The 16590-nt window shown below is 32.0% G+C and overlaps 2 protein-coding genes across 2 annotated transcripts; one reads left to right on the top strand and one right to left on the bottom strand.

Annotated features, from left to right (window-relative positions):
* Nucleotides 1–593: 593 nt before the first annotated feature.
* LOC101510392 (protein trichome birefringence-like 4) lies at nt 594–2168 on the bottom strand. Its single transcript, XM_004502077.3, has one exon. The coding sequence runs from the start codon at nt 2075–2077 to the stop codon at nt 728–730; it is 1350 nt and encodes a 449-aa protein (XP_004502134.1). The 5' UTR covers nt 2078–2168; the 3' UTR covers nt 594–727.
* Nucleotides 2169–3968: 1800 nt separating this feature from the next.
* LOC101496776 (serine carboxypeptidase 1-like) lies at nt 3969–7209 on the top strand. Its single transcript, XM_004501958.3, has 8 exons — nt 3969–4370; nt 5225–5332; nt 5425–5699; nt 5795–6046; nt 6155–6261; nt 6372–6464; nt 6577–6682; nt 6933–7209. Exons 1-8 carry the CDS (start codon nt 3995–3997, stop codon nt 7083–7085), a joined length of 1470 nt encoding a protein of 489 aa, XP_004502015.1. The 5' UTR covers nt 3969–3994; the 3' UTR covers nt 7086–7209.
* Nucleotides 7210–16590: the final 9381 nt, after the last annotated feature.

Genomic DNA, 16590 nt, shown 5'->3' with positions numbered 1-16590 from the left:
ACAATTAACAATAATTTATTTTTTTACGAATTTTAACATTATTGCATTCTCATGATTAATTACCTCATACCTCTAGATAAACTATAAAAGACCTGAATTATTAGATTGCTATTGGGTATCTAAAATTTAGATTCGAAGAGGAACACTGTTTATTTTTGTGAAAAATGTTATGGTCGGTATGTTGTAACCTAAAAATATTTAGAAAATTGTTACAAAAAGTGGTATTGCGCCTCTATAATTTTGCATTATCATGTAAATATTTTTCCTACAATTTTTTTATGATTTTTTTTTTCTGAGCTCTATTTGAAATAATTTTATTTAAGACATGTTGGAATTTAAAAGTGTATATATCTCTTAACTGAAATTCAAACCGTAATTTACTATACAGTGACCATTTTACTAATTTTAAAACAATATGTATGCAATTTTACCTTACATCAAAGATTAAATGTTTAGATACAAATAGTTGGATAATTTACTTTGCAAAATATTGTAAGTAATGCTTTGCATATACTTATAGTAAACAATTTTCTACCATAAATTAAGAGTACGTGTTGTTGATGCACATTTTTATGGAACACATAAAATGATGAAATACACTTTTTCTTAACAAAAAAATGATGATGAATCCTCTAAACTATAAATTTATGGTACAATTTAAAAAAAAAAGTATTGCAAATTGTGAAAGTGTTGGGGAACAAATAGCTAGGATGATATGATAATACTATTAATTTGTAGAAGTGAGAAAATGTGTCTGTGCCATTAGTAGAGTAGCATAGAGAAGTTGATTCCAAGAGTCTGGAATTCCAGGAAGACACCAATGACTACAATCCTGAACCATTTTATGACCTCTATTGTCATTGAAACCTGCTTCTCTATATATTGAAGGATGTCCATCTTTTCTATAATCAGTCATTTTTGTAATATTCAGATAAAACACTGGTGTCTTCATCTCTGCTATAACCTCTTCAACAATCCCCATTGTCCATGGATATGCTCCTAGATAGCTTTCATTTGTAATAGGTTGTCTTTCTCCATCACATTTACCTCCAGAGTTCCACTGTCCACCTTTGTAATGAGAAGCTGAAAAGCCAGTGAAAAAAACTCTTGTTTTTCTGCTATCAACTTTTGAATCAACCCACTTAGCCCATGTTTTAAGTGCTTTTCTTAGTGCTTCAGAAACTTGTAATTTTTCATATACATGATTACCTTCTTGAAAGTAGTTTCTACCATTTTTTGTTTTATCATGATTCCACCAATGTCCTGTGTTGAAAATGATTATATCAGCATTATGATATAAAGACTTAGAAGCTTGAATCATGTCGAGTCTCAGAGTTTCTCTTTGAAGAGAAACTGATGCTCCGTCTTTACGTAAGACCTTCCATTCCTGAACGAGGAATGGTGATTTCACAAAGTCTATAGAGCATCCATAATCTTTGAATTTGAAAGAAAAGAAACCTTGAATCCTGAATTCACGGCGACCGGAAACTTGGTAGATTCTGCTTTTGCTCTTATCTTTGAGAGATGATCTCAAAGCACAAACTAGTGACTGCCACATGTTTCTGTTCAATGAGTCTCCAACAAAAACCACTCTTTTACCTCTTAACATGTTCAACATTTTCAACCCATCAAACCTTGGAATTTCACATCCATGTGGCTTCCAACGATATTTAAGAAACTCGAAATCGGAACGTCTGTTTTTGAAGCAGTTAAAAGCGTCGTCGAGAAACGGACACGATCCGTGTTGGTAAATCGGTTCCAAAGAATCGTCTTGAATCCAAGAACCATCGAAGATATCACAGGAGTTGTTGGTTGAATTTTCGCGTGTTCTTTCGGCTGCTGTAACGGTAGAGAATGTGTTTCTTTGTGATTGTGATGAAAGGGTAATGTGGGAATTAGAAGAAGTAAGTGTGGTGGTAGTGTTGGTTGAGTTGGTAGTGTATGAAGCTGAGAGAAGAAAGAGAGAGAGAAGGAAAAAAGGGACTGTTAAAATGTGGGTTCTTGGACGTAACAGAGGGTGTTGAAGAGTTCTTTGAAGTTCCGATGATGTGAGTAATGGTTTCTTTAAGCAAGCCATGAGAATGAATATTCAAAGAAGAACATAGCAAATGCTTCTTCTTCTTTTTCTTCTTCACTGAATGAGTTATTATTATCGATGGTTTTTTGGTTTGGTTGCAGTGCAGAGAGGAGTTTATCAAAACTTCCTCCTCAAGCTTCTGTTATTATGCACGTATTCAATGTTGTTTATTGTTATGCCATGCTGGCACCATTGGATAAAATTTGTTATCTCATGCTGGCACAGTTAGTTAAGCTATTACTTCTAAAGTGTCTTTTTGTTAGAATTTTTTATGGTTTTTTGTTATTAGTCTAGGACTATTTATAAAGTGGTTCACCTGGAACTCACCTATGATATTAACTATTGATAAAAAAATAATCCAAGTAATTCTATGAGGGTCTTAAAGGAGTATGAAAATCAGGACAAAGGGGTAAAAGAGGGAGGCCAAAAATACAATTTCTTGGAGATAAGTCCTCAGGAAAAAAAAAAAAAACTGCAACTTATTATATGTATATATGCGTTGAAAGTTTCTATCACCAGTGGATTATATGATTGGTTTTAGATAAGGTAAAATTGATTCTGTTTAGATGTTTTGAGTAGAAATAATTTTTCCTAAAGTTTGAGTGTGTTTTTTATTCGGAGGATAAAAACTGATTTTATTTAAAACTGAATTAATTATAAAAGAGCTTATTTCAGAATATATTTATGCAAAAATGAGACGAACAATTTATTTTGAGTGTAACAATTACGTTTCAAACAAAAGTTGTAAATTTTAGTTTTAAGTTAGAAGTAATTATACAGATAAAATCATTTTAAACAAATATCACCCAAATATGTCAAAACCTTATTGGGGTGTGTTTGGCTCTACAAAAATTGATTTTTAAATAAATTAATTTTGTTAAATTGATTCCAACTAAAAATGAGTTAAAGAGAAAATAATGTATTCATGTATAAGTGAGAATTGATAAATTTCAAACTAAAAATCAATTCTAGAAATAAATTATAGTTTCAAATTAAAATTAATTTTAGAGAAAAAATAAAATTTTAAGAATAACTAAACATATTACAATCCATTATATATGCCTCTTAGATAACAAAAAGTTGTTACAAAATTCAATTTTAACACCTTCAAAAGTGAAAAACTAAACATACACTTAGAGTTGTTGCTCTTCTAACTGCAAAACCTCGTGCGCAATTGGAGCTTTTAACTCTACAATTAGTTTATAATTTCAAATTTATAGTTCAATACATTTTCATATAGAATATACTTAAACATAAATTTTTTTAACAAAAAAATTTAAATACAATAAAAAAAATTTAAAGATTTTTTTACGTGCGGTCAACAATAAATTAATATAAATGATAAGAGAATTGCACGACTTAAGTAAGTGGTTAGAGATTTGATATCTAACTCTTACGTATAGAGAAAATTCGATTGAGATGAGAGAACCCACTTTATGCGGCTCATATGTTCTTTAACATAGATTAGTCATCCCGAAAATTTTATACCTATAACATTTAATTTTTTTTTTCTATATGCAACTTTAAATAAATTTATTGAATCTTAACTGACATCTGCCGCACAAAAATAATATTTTATTATTAAAAACACTACTATTGTGAAGATACAGTACAAATGCATCAACCAGAACAATAAGTTAGAAGAACAAATATATCCCGTTAAGTTTCAAAGATAATCACTATGTGCTAAATTGTTAAATAACTTCATATATTCCTAGAAAAAGGGTAACAAGACCAAGCCGTTAGACCAGCCGGCTGATCTATGCATGGTGAATACTAATAATGATGTCATCACTCTCTTGTTTCTTTAACATGCTTCCAACCACAAGAAAACAAGTCCTGCAATATTAATGCCACTGTTTTAACTCTATAAATAGCTACCAAACTTATGATATAGAAACCAAGTAAAAAAGCAAGATGAGTAAGCTTTCTGTTTATGCTTGTTTACTCAACTTGAGTCTTTTGGTTATTTTTCCTTATAGCAAAGCTAGTCAGGCTGATAAACTTGATGAGTTTATTATGTCAAGAAGCTCACAGAATGCTCCTATGACTTTTTCTTGGGAAGAAAAAGATGAAGTGAAAACATATTCATCTGCTTATGTTGCACCTCAAGAGGGGCTAAGGCTAGCTGATAAAATTGACACATTGCCTGGTCAACCTTATGGAGTTGATTTTGACCATTACTCTGGCTATGTCACTGTTGATCCTAAGGCTGGAAGAGAACTTTTCTATTATTTTGCTGAGTCTCCATATTTCCCTTCATCTAAACCTTTAATATTGTGGCTAAATGGAGGTAATAATAGCCTCATCAACTTCTTTATGCTTATAACTTTTGTTCTTTTGTATGCATTTTCTTTTCTTATGTTCTTTTAATGTGTGTTTTTCTATTTACATTATGATCCTTGAATTTGTGAAAATTACAGATGAATACAATACGATTACCATGCAATTATAGAGACCTCTTAAACCTTAATATTAGGACTATAAATCTTAATATTGTGACCATAATTACAGTAGTTATAAATAGTAAGATAATTTATAAACACCACACAAAATAAGAAGAACTGACACAGACAAGAACAAACATAACACTGACACGTTAACAACGATAATAATGAAAAGTGAAAGAAATTAAATGTAACTACATTAGTGTCGTTAGACAGACATGTATTCAACATGAAGGGTCAGTGTTACAAAATATGATACTACAATTTACCTAATATCAAGTATTATTCGATATTATTTTCCTATTGAATTATAAAAGATCATGGTTATTATGAGCATTTTGAGGTCTAGCTAGACCATATATGATTGATTACCTTAGAAATCAATGGTAAAAATTAGAGTGAGTAGCCCAACCAGTTTCACAAACTCCCGTCCTCACTCCTCAGCATTAGTTGTTTTACTTAGTCAAGAGTTAGTTATTTTATTATAACTTAAGGTAACTGAAGAGTTAGTTATAACTAATTGTTAGTTTATCTCATGTGGATAAAAGGCATGTATATAAAAGGACAAATACTTTAACAATTAAATGTAACTTTTCTTTTGAAATTAATAAGATGTATATTCAGTAATTTCTTTGTTTAGATTTCTGATAATTACCTCTTGATCCAATGATTGTGACAACATAATGTTTGAAATTCACAGGACCTGGTTGTTCCTCACTGGGATATGGAGCCTTTGAGGAGCTAGGACCCTTCAGAGTAAACTCTGATGGAAAAACACTATACCGTAACAAATATGCTTGGAATGAAGGTGAGACCATAGTCATCAATATAATCAAATTGTTTCTTTTTAATTTACATACATGAATATCTTATCTTATTATCATTATGAAATATGTGCAGTGGCAAATGTGCTCTTCTTGGAGTCCCCAGCAGGAGTAGGATTTTCCTACTCAGACACTACTTCTGACTATGACAAATCAGGAGATAAAAGAACTGCCAATGATGCCTATGTCTTCCTTATCAACTGGCTGGAGAGGTTTCCACAGTACAAAACCAGAGATTTTTACATAACTGGAGAGAGTTATGCTGGTCACTATGTTCCTCAGCTAGCATACACTATTCTTTCCAACAATAAACTCTATAACAAAACCATTATTAACCTCAAAGGAATTTCAGTATGTTCAAACTGTGATGATGTCTATATCATATTACATTATTACTCACTATTTGATCTCTCTAACTTCATTATTTTGGACTTCAAAATTTTCAGATAGGAAATGCATGGATTGATGATGCAACAAGTTTGAAGGGGTTATATGATTACTTTTGGACTCATGCTTTGAACTCAGATCAAACTCATGAGCTGATTGATAAGTACTGTGACTTCACTTCCGAAAAAATTTCAGCAATTTGTGTCAATGCAACAGAAAAGGCCTTAATTGAGAAAGGACACATAGACTTCTATAACATCTATGCTCCACAGTGTCATGACTCTTCTCTCAAAAATGGTTCCACTGGTTCTGTAAGCTTCCTTAAGATATGGTGTCTAAAAAATTTACAAATTAACAATTAAACATAAAGTTACCAAAATAGTTCATTAATTCCAATATTCTTTGACACCTAATTTCAGGTATATGAATTTGACCCTTGTTCTGATAACTATGGTATTGCCTATCTAAATAGACCAGAGGTCCAAAAGGCTCTTCATGCAAAACCTACAAATTGGACCCATTGCAGGTAACCTATAACAATAACTTTAAGAAATTGCAAAACAGTAAGTACTATTTGACACTTCTATAACTATATCTATCTATACTAACCAAGAATGTGTTCCGTTTTATTCATAGCGATGTGATTTTGAAATGGAACGACAGCCCAGTTACCATACTACCCACCATCAAGTATCTCATTGATAGTGGCATTAAATTATGGATATACAGGTGAGCTCAATTTCATTATAGTAAAGTATTAATTAATCCACAAGAACAATAATATACAATTTTATCTATCATAACTATTAAGTACATTTAGATGATGTTTTCTCCTAAACAGTGGTGATACAGATGCAAGGGTTCCAGTCACATCTTCAAGGTATTCAATTAACACCCTCAAGCTCCCTATCACAGCCGCTTGGCGTCCATGGTATTCCGGAAAAGAGGTATTGAAATTAGCATAATTTATATTACGTCACACATTTTCATATGAACTTGGATCTCCTACAGTCAAATAAACGACAAAAAACTATAAAAAAATATATATGAATTGTAAAGCATTAGTACATTATAAAAATTGTTAACATTCTTAGTCCAATTGTTGCATCAAATTTAGAAAATATGGCTGATTTATGACCTTTCTTGTAGACCAAGTAATAATATTTTTGAAAAGTGACTAAATAGTAATAATGACAGGTTGGAGGATATGTGGAGGGATACAAAGGATTGACATTGGTTACGGTGAGAGGAGCTGGACATCTTGTTCCAAGTTGGCAACCAGCACGGGCATTGACCTTGATCTCATCATTCATCTATGGAATCCTGCCTCCTGTTTCACCATCAAATTAATTAATTATTAGTGTGATCCATGTCTCAAATTTTACCTTTTTGAAAAAAATGCACTTTGTGCGGAATCTACTTGTTAGATTGTAATAAAAATTTCAGTTTTAAATTTTAATTACAAGTTTAGTCACATGTGATGTGCCATATGTCTCGCCTTTGATGTCATATTTATGAAGAAACAAGGACCTACCTGAATTCCTTACGACTAGAGATCCCCACATTCTTGCAAGTAAATATCCGTGGTTGTTCAATTGAGCCACTCAGATTTAAGTTAGGTATTTTTAATTATAAAAGAAAAATTAAAATCTGCAATTTTGTTTACCGTTTGATCTTAATGGAACAGCTACTACTGGTGTCTCCAGACCGTGTGAATGTGGGATTTCCGGTAAGAAATTCAATTTCAAAATAGAATGTCATTCTGTTGTAGTTTACAAAATTTTAGCTGAACAAAGGATGTGTTTGTTTTCAAAAATCACTTTTTAAAGTTTAAGAGGTATTTGTTTTCGGATATTTTAAAAATCATTTCATTGGAAAAATCAATTTTTGGTTAAAAATGAAAAGCTAAAAATAGTAGATTCTTGTGTGTGCCCTTAGCCAAATTTTATTAGGTTTTCTTTTAAATCAGCTCATTATTAATTGAGTTATCTCTTTCATGCAGACCATTTTTTCTTTACACTAGTCATTTTTTTTTAACCTTATCAAGGTTTTCTCTGTTAACAATGAAAAGAGGAAGAAGAGAGACAACCACTCTAGGGTTTCATAACATAGAATGAATCAAACTTGAATTAACAGGGTTACAATGAGTATATATACAAGAGAATAGAAATGTCTAAGATACCCTTACTACTAATATATAATAACATTATCTAACATCTCCCCTCAAACTCACGATGCATTAACATGGAGCATCGAGAGTTGTCAACTAAAAAACAAAAACGTTTAATGGAATGCATCTTTGTGAACAAATCAGCAATCTGTAAAGATAAGGAGACAAACGGTAGAGTAATGATTCCATGCTGAAGATGATGACGAGTAAGATGACAAACAATCTCAATGTGTTTGGTTTGTTCATGAAAGATCGGTGAGCAATTTGAATAGAACTCTTGTTATCGCAGTGCATCGAAGTTGGCTCAGAAAAAGAGATACCCATATCAGACAAAAGCCAACACAACCAAATTATTTCAGCGGTAGTGGATGCTATAGCACGATACTCAGCTTTTGTAGAGGAGTGAGAGACAATGTCTTATTTCTTACTCTTCCAAGAAATAAGAGAGTCTCCAAGAAAGATACAAAATCATGTGGTGGATGACGATGGAAAGAGAAGGCTTTGAAATTGAGTTCCTCGAAGATAACGAAGAATCCGAAGAATTGCTGCCCAATGTACTATAGTGGGAGAGACAACAAACTGACTAACAACATGAACAACATAAGCAATGTCAGGTCTAGTAATCGTGAGATATACTAAGTTTTCAACCAAAGTACAATACAAAGTGGAATCTGGTAAAGAAACACCATCTGAGGGAGCATATTTCACATTCAACTCAAGATGAGTATTTTTTGCTCTAGTATCTGAAAGACGGGCATGGTCAAGAATGTTGACAATGTACTTGGATTGAGAAAGAAGGTAGCCTCTAGGAGAGTAGGCAACTTCAATCCCCAAGAAATAGCGAAGAGTTCTCAAGTCCTTCATCTCAAATTGTTTGGCTAATTGCAATTTCAACTCATTGATTCCACTAACATCATCACCTGTAATAATCATATCATCAACATATAGAGAAAGTATAATGCGACCATAAGTGGTGGACCTTATAAAAAATACAAAATCATGTTCACTAGAGCGAAAACCAAGAGAAGTGATCACAGTAGAGAATTTCTCAAACCAAGTTCGAGGAGTCTGTTTAAGACCATATATAGCCTTTTTTAACTTACATACTTCCCATTGATTATGAGAAACTCCTTGTGGAGGGACCATATAGACTTCTTCATGAAGCTCACCATTTAAAAAAGCATTTTTGACATCCATTTGGAAAATATGCCATTGACGAATAGATGCAACTGCAATAAGAGTACGAATAGTGGTCATCTTGGCTACAAGAGCAAAAGTTTCTTCATAATTCATACCATATTGTTGAGAGAAACTCTTAGCAACAAGACGTGCTTTGTAGCGCTCAACTGACCCATCAGACATTGTTTTGATCTTGTATACCCAACCAGACCTAATAGTGTGACACCCTAAACCCCCAAAATGACATATATAATAATTTATACTAGATTTTTTTTAAGTAAAATTCGCAACGGATAAAGAAAATTTATTTATAAGGAAATAAAAACTTTTGTAACTAATTTAGGATATCACGTTTCTCAAAGTACATATGGAACAATTCAAACTTTATTACTCAATTAAAACAATTTAATCTCAACGAACTTGATTTAACTATACATTTTTATTTTTATTCCAAAAACTTACTAGTACTAGGGTTTTAATATAAAAAGTCATTTGTAATTACATAACGAAAATATAAATTACAACTCTAAATTCCCGGTATCACCTATAAGAGCCAGGTTTCTCCCAAATTTGAACTTCAAGACTCATTAACCTGTAATAACTGCGATTTCGCAAACGCATGGCCAAACCAGTCAAACACAAACAACGAAGGAGGTGAGTTTTGAAATCATATTAATAGTATAATATAAGTAAGCAGAACATGCAAACAATCATAATGCACTGTATCATAACACAAACATTCTTCAAGGAAAAATATCACATGACAAAGTTAAAATCACTCAAGTAAAATCAATGCATTTCACTATAACACCAAATCATCTAAGAGAAATTATTATCACACACGATACCTATTAATCACAACAAAACAATCACAAGAAAATGCAATGCATGAACTTATATTCTACTTCACAATGTGGTACCATTCTAACTCTGAAGTACTTGGTTAGGAGGTTTGATACTATGTCATCCTTCCGGTGGACGGACAATTCAAATTGGCCCTGTCCTCATAGATCCCATCAACTCAACCCGAGACACATATACGCGACAGTCGAGGTAAAAATGTGTTGCATGGTAGCTCCCGACATTTGGAGTGCTACCTCCAAGTCACCTAGTAATTCTTCACCCGAATACATCCAAGGTCTAACAGTCTTGCTTTAAGACTCAATAGTAGACTGCCACGATCAGGCTCATTCAGTTGTACTTCCCCAGAATCACTAGGCTTGTCAGGCTCTACCTATATGATGACAAAATAATTTCCACTTCATAAATTCTCAATATTTATTTTCTCCCCTCGTTAGCTTAGACTACTCCATTAAGAACAACATCTTTATAAATTATCACTATTTCATCAATTATGGGGTACTTCAATATTCTCATCACAATTTTATAACATCATTAATCATACATAATCATAATCATGATATAAACTCATCACAATTTTATAACATCACTAATCATACATAAGCGTAATCATCATATAAACTCGTCACAATTTTATAACATCACTATCATCGATCAAAAATCATCATTATCATCCTGCATACATATATCATATCATGCATCCATATTTTATTATCACATCACATAAATTCGTCTAATCAAACATATGCATCAAATTCGTTTGAAATCAAATATCACAATAATATCAAATACCACACATTTAACGAAATTAAATCAGTCAACACCTTATAAATATTTCTATTCCATATTTTTAATCTCATAATTTCCATATTTTCACATTAATCAAGTTATCACTCAAAGGGCTATTGTCGTACGTAGCGAGCCCCGAATGAATAATTGGGAAATACGGTTTTCCCGTTCATCTCACATTATATTATACTCATGAATTCAAATGCTCTCTCACCCCTTACCTTATTTAGACGCTTTCTCAAACACAAAAATCAATGGAAATTTTCAACAGCAACGGTAGATCGACAACGTATAGCGAGTGAATCCGAATAAATGACGAGTTCACAAAATCGTTGAGACGTGACTGATAAATTATGCGAAGCCTAAAAATAAGTGTTAAATAATTAATAATAATTTTAGTAACAAAATTGGAGTCAAAACGATGAGAAAAAATTGCAAAAAAAAGTCTCACCGACTTGTCGGAGTGATGAAAGGGCCAAACGTCAACTTCACCAAAAAAATACAAATGAGTATTGCTTCTTAAAGGTTTCGATGAGAGGAATCCAAAAACGATACCAGTTTTTTGAGACGACAAATGTGGTGATCGGAATCGGCCAAAAACAGCTCGCCCAAGGAAAGAAACACAGCTGTTTCTGATTAAACAGAGCAAGGATCGTTAAAATTGATGCCAAAAATGGATTCAATGGTCGATTTTGTGTAAGATAGAGGTTGAGATCGTTTCAAAACGGCAAGGAATTGGTGGGAGTGAATTTGAGAGAAAAAGAGTTTGAGCGATTTGGCCGTCATATTTTCGCTTTTTATATTTTTTAATTGCAGAAGAGGGGTGCAGATTGCAAATGTACAGATACAAGAATAAAATTGTAAGGCCCAACATAGCTAGTCAAGCCTGAGGCAGAAATAGGGGTGTAATGAGTAACTCGTAGGTGTAGAAAGAAAAAGTTCAATCAATAATAACCCAAATTAATATGCAGAAGTAGAAAATAGGACTGGTCCAAAATTCATTTTCTAGTATTAATAAAAACCCTTAATAAATAAATAATTTATTTTAGTTTTTTAAAAACTTTTCTCTAAAATACTCATTTTAACATAATATTATTTATCCTTAATATAGATAAACTAAAATCCTCATATTCAAAATAATAAATATAATTATTACTATAACATTTTTCAAAATAATCACATAAAAATACACCATCTTTATAAAATAGTCGAAATGATAAAATAAATAAATATAACATCAACAATTTATATTACTTACTAAATCAAAAAAAAAATGTATAAAATCCTCATACGATAGCAACTGTATAAAAATAAAGAAAATCAATATTAAAATTACTAATATATCAAGATAATTATTTGTAAAATAAATAACTAAAATAACATATATTTATAAATAATTAAATATAATTATGTGCACACTTAACATCAGTCAAACATACGAGAAAATATCACATTAACTAGAAACACACGTATACACGTAGAGTCGCATAAACTCTTATTCTTTAAAATATTTACACTAAAATACTATTATTTATAGAAAAATATATAAAATAATAAAATATAATATTTATTATTTATATCACTTATTTAGTCAAATATATACAAAATTAGCATATCATAGAAAGCACTCATATAACAAAAGTTAGTCACACGATTTATACACATATATTCTAAAACAGTTTTAACACCAAACTAATTATCTAAAATCATATTTCATGAAGAAAACATTTATTATAAAATTTGGGGTGTTACAAATAGCACGTTTTCCAGGAGGAAGAGGTACTAACTCCCAAGTGTTTGTTTTGTGCAATGCAGATAGTGCTTCTGCCATAGCCTACTGCCAAAGAGGATCAAGAACAACCTCTTTATAGGAAGAGGGCTCAGAAAAATTGTGAATAGAGGTTAAGAAAGAAGCAAACGAAGTTGAGTAAGCGGAATAGACAAAATCAGGTAACTGAGTAGACCTACGTTGACGAGAGGGGTAACGAGGAGGATCAACAATCGCAGGAGGTGGTTGGACAGTTGGGGGGACAAGAGGGATGTCATCATGTGGAGTAGTAGTATTTGTCCTGCAAATCTCAACATTACAATCGCTAGAAGCGTTATCATTAAGACCAAACGGATCAATCAATATGGGTTAGTTCAGAACTCTTAGTAATCTGAGAATCAGAGGAAATAGAGTAAAAAGGGATGTGCTCAAGAAAAACAACATTACGAGATACATAAAGTTTTCTTACATTAGAATCATAACAACGAGAACCCTTTTGACCATCCCCATAACCAAGAAAAACACACATGGTTGAACGAGAAGACAACTTACTGCGCTCTACTTGAGGGCGAAAAACAAAACAAGTAGAACAAAAAACTTTCAAAGAATACTAATCAGGGGTAGAAGCATACAATTTTTCAAAGGGAGACAAACCTGATATGATAGAGGGTGGAATTCTATTAATAGCATGAACAACAGTAAGAACTGCTTCTCCCCAAAACTCACTAGGAACTGAAGCAGATAACAAAAGGAAACGAGCAGTCTCTATAATATGACAGTGTTTCCTTTCAGCAACTCCATTTTGTTGAGGAGTGTCAGTACAAGATGTTTGGTGGAGAGTGTCATCATAAGCAAGTAATTCAAAAAAATTATTAGAGGTATATTCACCACCTAAATCACAACGAAAGCACTTTATAACATAATTATGTTGAGTTTTGACCATTGCACGAAACATATGATAAATGTCAAAAAATTCAGACCAATTTTTCATAAGATAAACCCAACAATAATGAGTGTAATCATCAATAAACGAAACATAATATCTAGATCCACCTTTGGTGAGAACCGGTGATGGACCCCAAACATCAGAGTGAACTAAATCAAAAGGCGCATATGAAACAGAAACACTTTTACTAAACGGTAAAGCTGAAAATTTTGCAAGTTTACAACCACAACAATCTGAGATATCACAGGTTTGTAACTTTCCTAAGGCTCCAGTAGAAGCTAAATATTTTAATCTAGAAGCAGAAACATGTCCAAGGCAAGAATGCCATAAATAAAAACTAAAAGATAAGGAATTTAGGCGAAAACTAGATAATAAGTCAGCAATAGTTGTTGAGGCTGCAGTATCTAGGAGTCGCAGGTCATCCAAAATATAAAGTTCCCCTGTCTATGGCATGTCCCAATCAGCCTCCCGGAATGTGGATCCTGCACACATCAAGAAGTGGAAGAAAATATATCCGAATAATCGAAATCACATATTTGACTAACAGAAGCAAAACTCAAAGTAAGATTAGGAATATAATAAACATCAGAAAGAGAAAGGTTAGGTGTGGAGACAGAGCCAATGTCTGCTAGTAGCATAGGAGTGCCATCAACAGTCATGACCGACACAGACGAGGCATGTTTCACAGACATAAAAGATTTATCATTGTATGTCATATGATGAGATGCTCCAGAATCAACCACCTATATGGAAGGAGATATATCTGACATACCAGAGGTGTTCAAATCTTTAGAAGAGGTGGCAGACATGGCATGTAATTGAGTGACAAGAAGTTTTTGAAGTTGTTCGGCAATATCAGATATTTGGGAAGCAGTCTCGGATGAGTATACAGAACCAGAACTAGAGTCAATGGTAGGAGGAGTAGAAGCAACAACATTGGACGATGGCCCTCTAAAATTCTTCTTATGTGCTCTCCCTAATTTCGGACAATGTGTTTTCCAATGACCTTTTTCTTTGCAAAATTCACATTCATCATTACTAAGCTCAACCCTCCCTTGAGACTTTCCTTTTTGAACAGGAGCAACAAAAACAAATGGAGGAGTTGAGAGAATTCCCTTATCTGACACACCAGAATGAGTCTGAAGTCTGATTTCTTCTACCAACAATTCAATAACTACTTATTCAATGTTAGGAAGGGGGAACGATGCTAAATACCCCCACGAAGGCCCTCAAAATCATCACAAAGAGCCATTAGAAACCAAACCAGACGTTGCTCCTCTCTTTGATCAATGTATGCTTTGACAGCTTTCAACTCAGGTGATTCCATAAGAGCCAATTGATCCCACAGATTAGTCATTGCCGAATAGGATTCCTGAATGGTCATATTGTTCTGCTTAAGGGTTCTAATATCACTTTCCAACTGATAACATTTTGCAAAGTTACACTGAACATACAAACGTTTCAAGTGATCCAAAATCTCTTTAGCAGTACCATATTTTGCTAGTTGCACTCTTATAGACAACTCAATAGAATTATTAATCCAAGTAATAATTTTTGAATTGCTAACATTCCATATTTTTAGATCTTTTGCATATTGAGTTTCATCCTTTTTATCTGTAGGCTTAACAGAAGTTCCATCAACAAAACCCCACATATCTTTTCCAATCAAAATTTTTTTCATCACATAACTCCAATAAGAGTAATTTTGTCCATTGAGGTGAACACTAACAGCTTGAAGAGAATCATCCTTAGCACCAGCCATAACAAATAATGACAGGAAAATACGACAAACACAATCACTGATACAAAATAAATTAGGGATAACCTGGTGCTGTGTGAGCATGATTTCTCCCCCTCCAGACGTTGTTTCCCTGATCCGACTGTTGAAAACGAAGACCTGAATGTAGCGAACCTGCTGTCCAAAAATCAGTTCGATCCAACAGTTAACGAATGCGCAATAGGTGTTTTTCTAAGACTGATTTAACAAAATCGGGAATAGGGTTACTCTTCTCTTTTCTCTTCTTTACAATAGATCCCAAAATCAACCAAAGCTCTTTGATACTATGTTAACAATGAAAAGAGGAAGACGAGAGAGACAACCACTCTAAAGTTTCATAACATATAATGAATCAAACTTGAGTTAATAGGGTTACAATGAGTATATATATATATATATATATATATATATATATATATAGGAGAATAGAAATGTCTAAAATACCCTTACTACTAATATATAATAACATTATCTAACATTCTCTACATCATTATTTTTTGTAGTTGTGTGTTTATTCATTATTTTTTAGTATATTGATTAATTAGAAATGTGTCTACGAAATGAATTAAACTATAAAGAATATTGATTATGAACTATTTTAAATATGTAATTTAACATTTTTGCTCACTTAAATATCAATTAGAATAACAACTAAAAAAGATGCAAAAAATTATGAGAGTGATGAAAGAACTGTTGCAAATTGGTACGTGTATAAAGACTAAAATTTATTTTTATGTCCTTTATGGTAATTTGCAATTTAAAAAGATCATTTTTACAAAATTGTATACAAAGATGTTAAAAATCATTTTTTTATAATTATTTTTATAATAGTTAACAAACGGCAGTTAAAAATTCATTTTATAAAAAAATCTCTAAATTATTTAAAACAAAAATCATTTTTATTTAAAACAAATATATATACAATTAATACATTTTATGATTACTCACTTTCATATGTGATCCACCATAGACTAATATTTAAAAATTATTAAAAATTCTAACTACAATCAACGATATTTATTAAGTAAAAATTATTTACACGATATTTAATATATTTAATATAGTTTAATTGTCATAAATTATAGATTCAATCAAATTAATAAAAAATAAGTAACAATAATATTTATGTAACAAAAAAAATTAAAATAAACTAAATAATACTATGATTGAGATGTGATTGATTAGAATGGATGGACTATATTTCCTTTAAAATGCTTAAGTTAATAAGTGATGATTCTAGATGCCGCAATACCTAATACAAAACATAACATAATGCGTTTAACAGCTGCCTAAGAAAATAGGATCTTATTAAAATTCTCTTTCTAATTTGTCATTTAAACCACCATCGTTAAAATAATTCTCACT

The sequence above is a fragment of the Cicer arietinum genome, chromosome 5, assembly GCF_000331145.2.
Source record: "Cicer arietinum cultivar CDC Frontier isolate Library 1 chromosome 5, Cicar.CDCFrontier_v2.0, whole genome shotgun sequence".
In the NCBI taxonomy this organism is placed as follows: Eukaryota; Viridiplantae; Streptophyta; class Magnoliopsida; order Fabales; family Fabaceae; genus Cicer; species Cicer arietinum.
This window is presented reverse-complemented; position numbering and strand designations above follow the sequence as displayed.

Excerpts from the sequence above, each read along its gene's own strand:
- LOC101510392 (XM_004502077.3), bottom strand. The coding sequence starts at position 2,077 with ATGGCTTGCTTAAAGAAACCATTACTCACATCATCGGAACTTCAAAGA.
- LOC101496776 (XM_004501958.3), top strand. The coding sequence starts at position 3,995 with ATGAGTAAGCTTTCTGTTTATGCTTGTTTACTCAACTTGAGTCTTTTG. Across the intron at positions 4,371-5,224 it reads AATATTGTGGCTAAATGGAG|GACCTGGTTGTTCCTCACTG; the intron begins GTAATAATAGCC and ends TGAAATTCACAG. Across the intron at positions 6,465-6,576 it reads ATTAAATTATGGATATACAG|TGGTGATACAGATGCAAGGG; the intron begins GTGAGCTCAATT and ends TCTCCTAAACAG.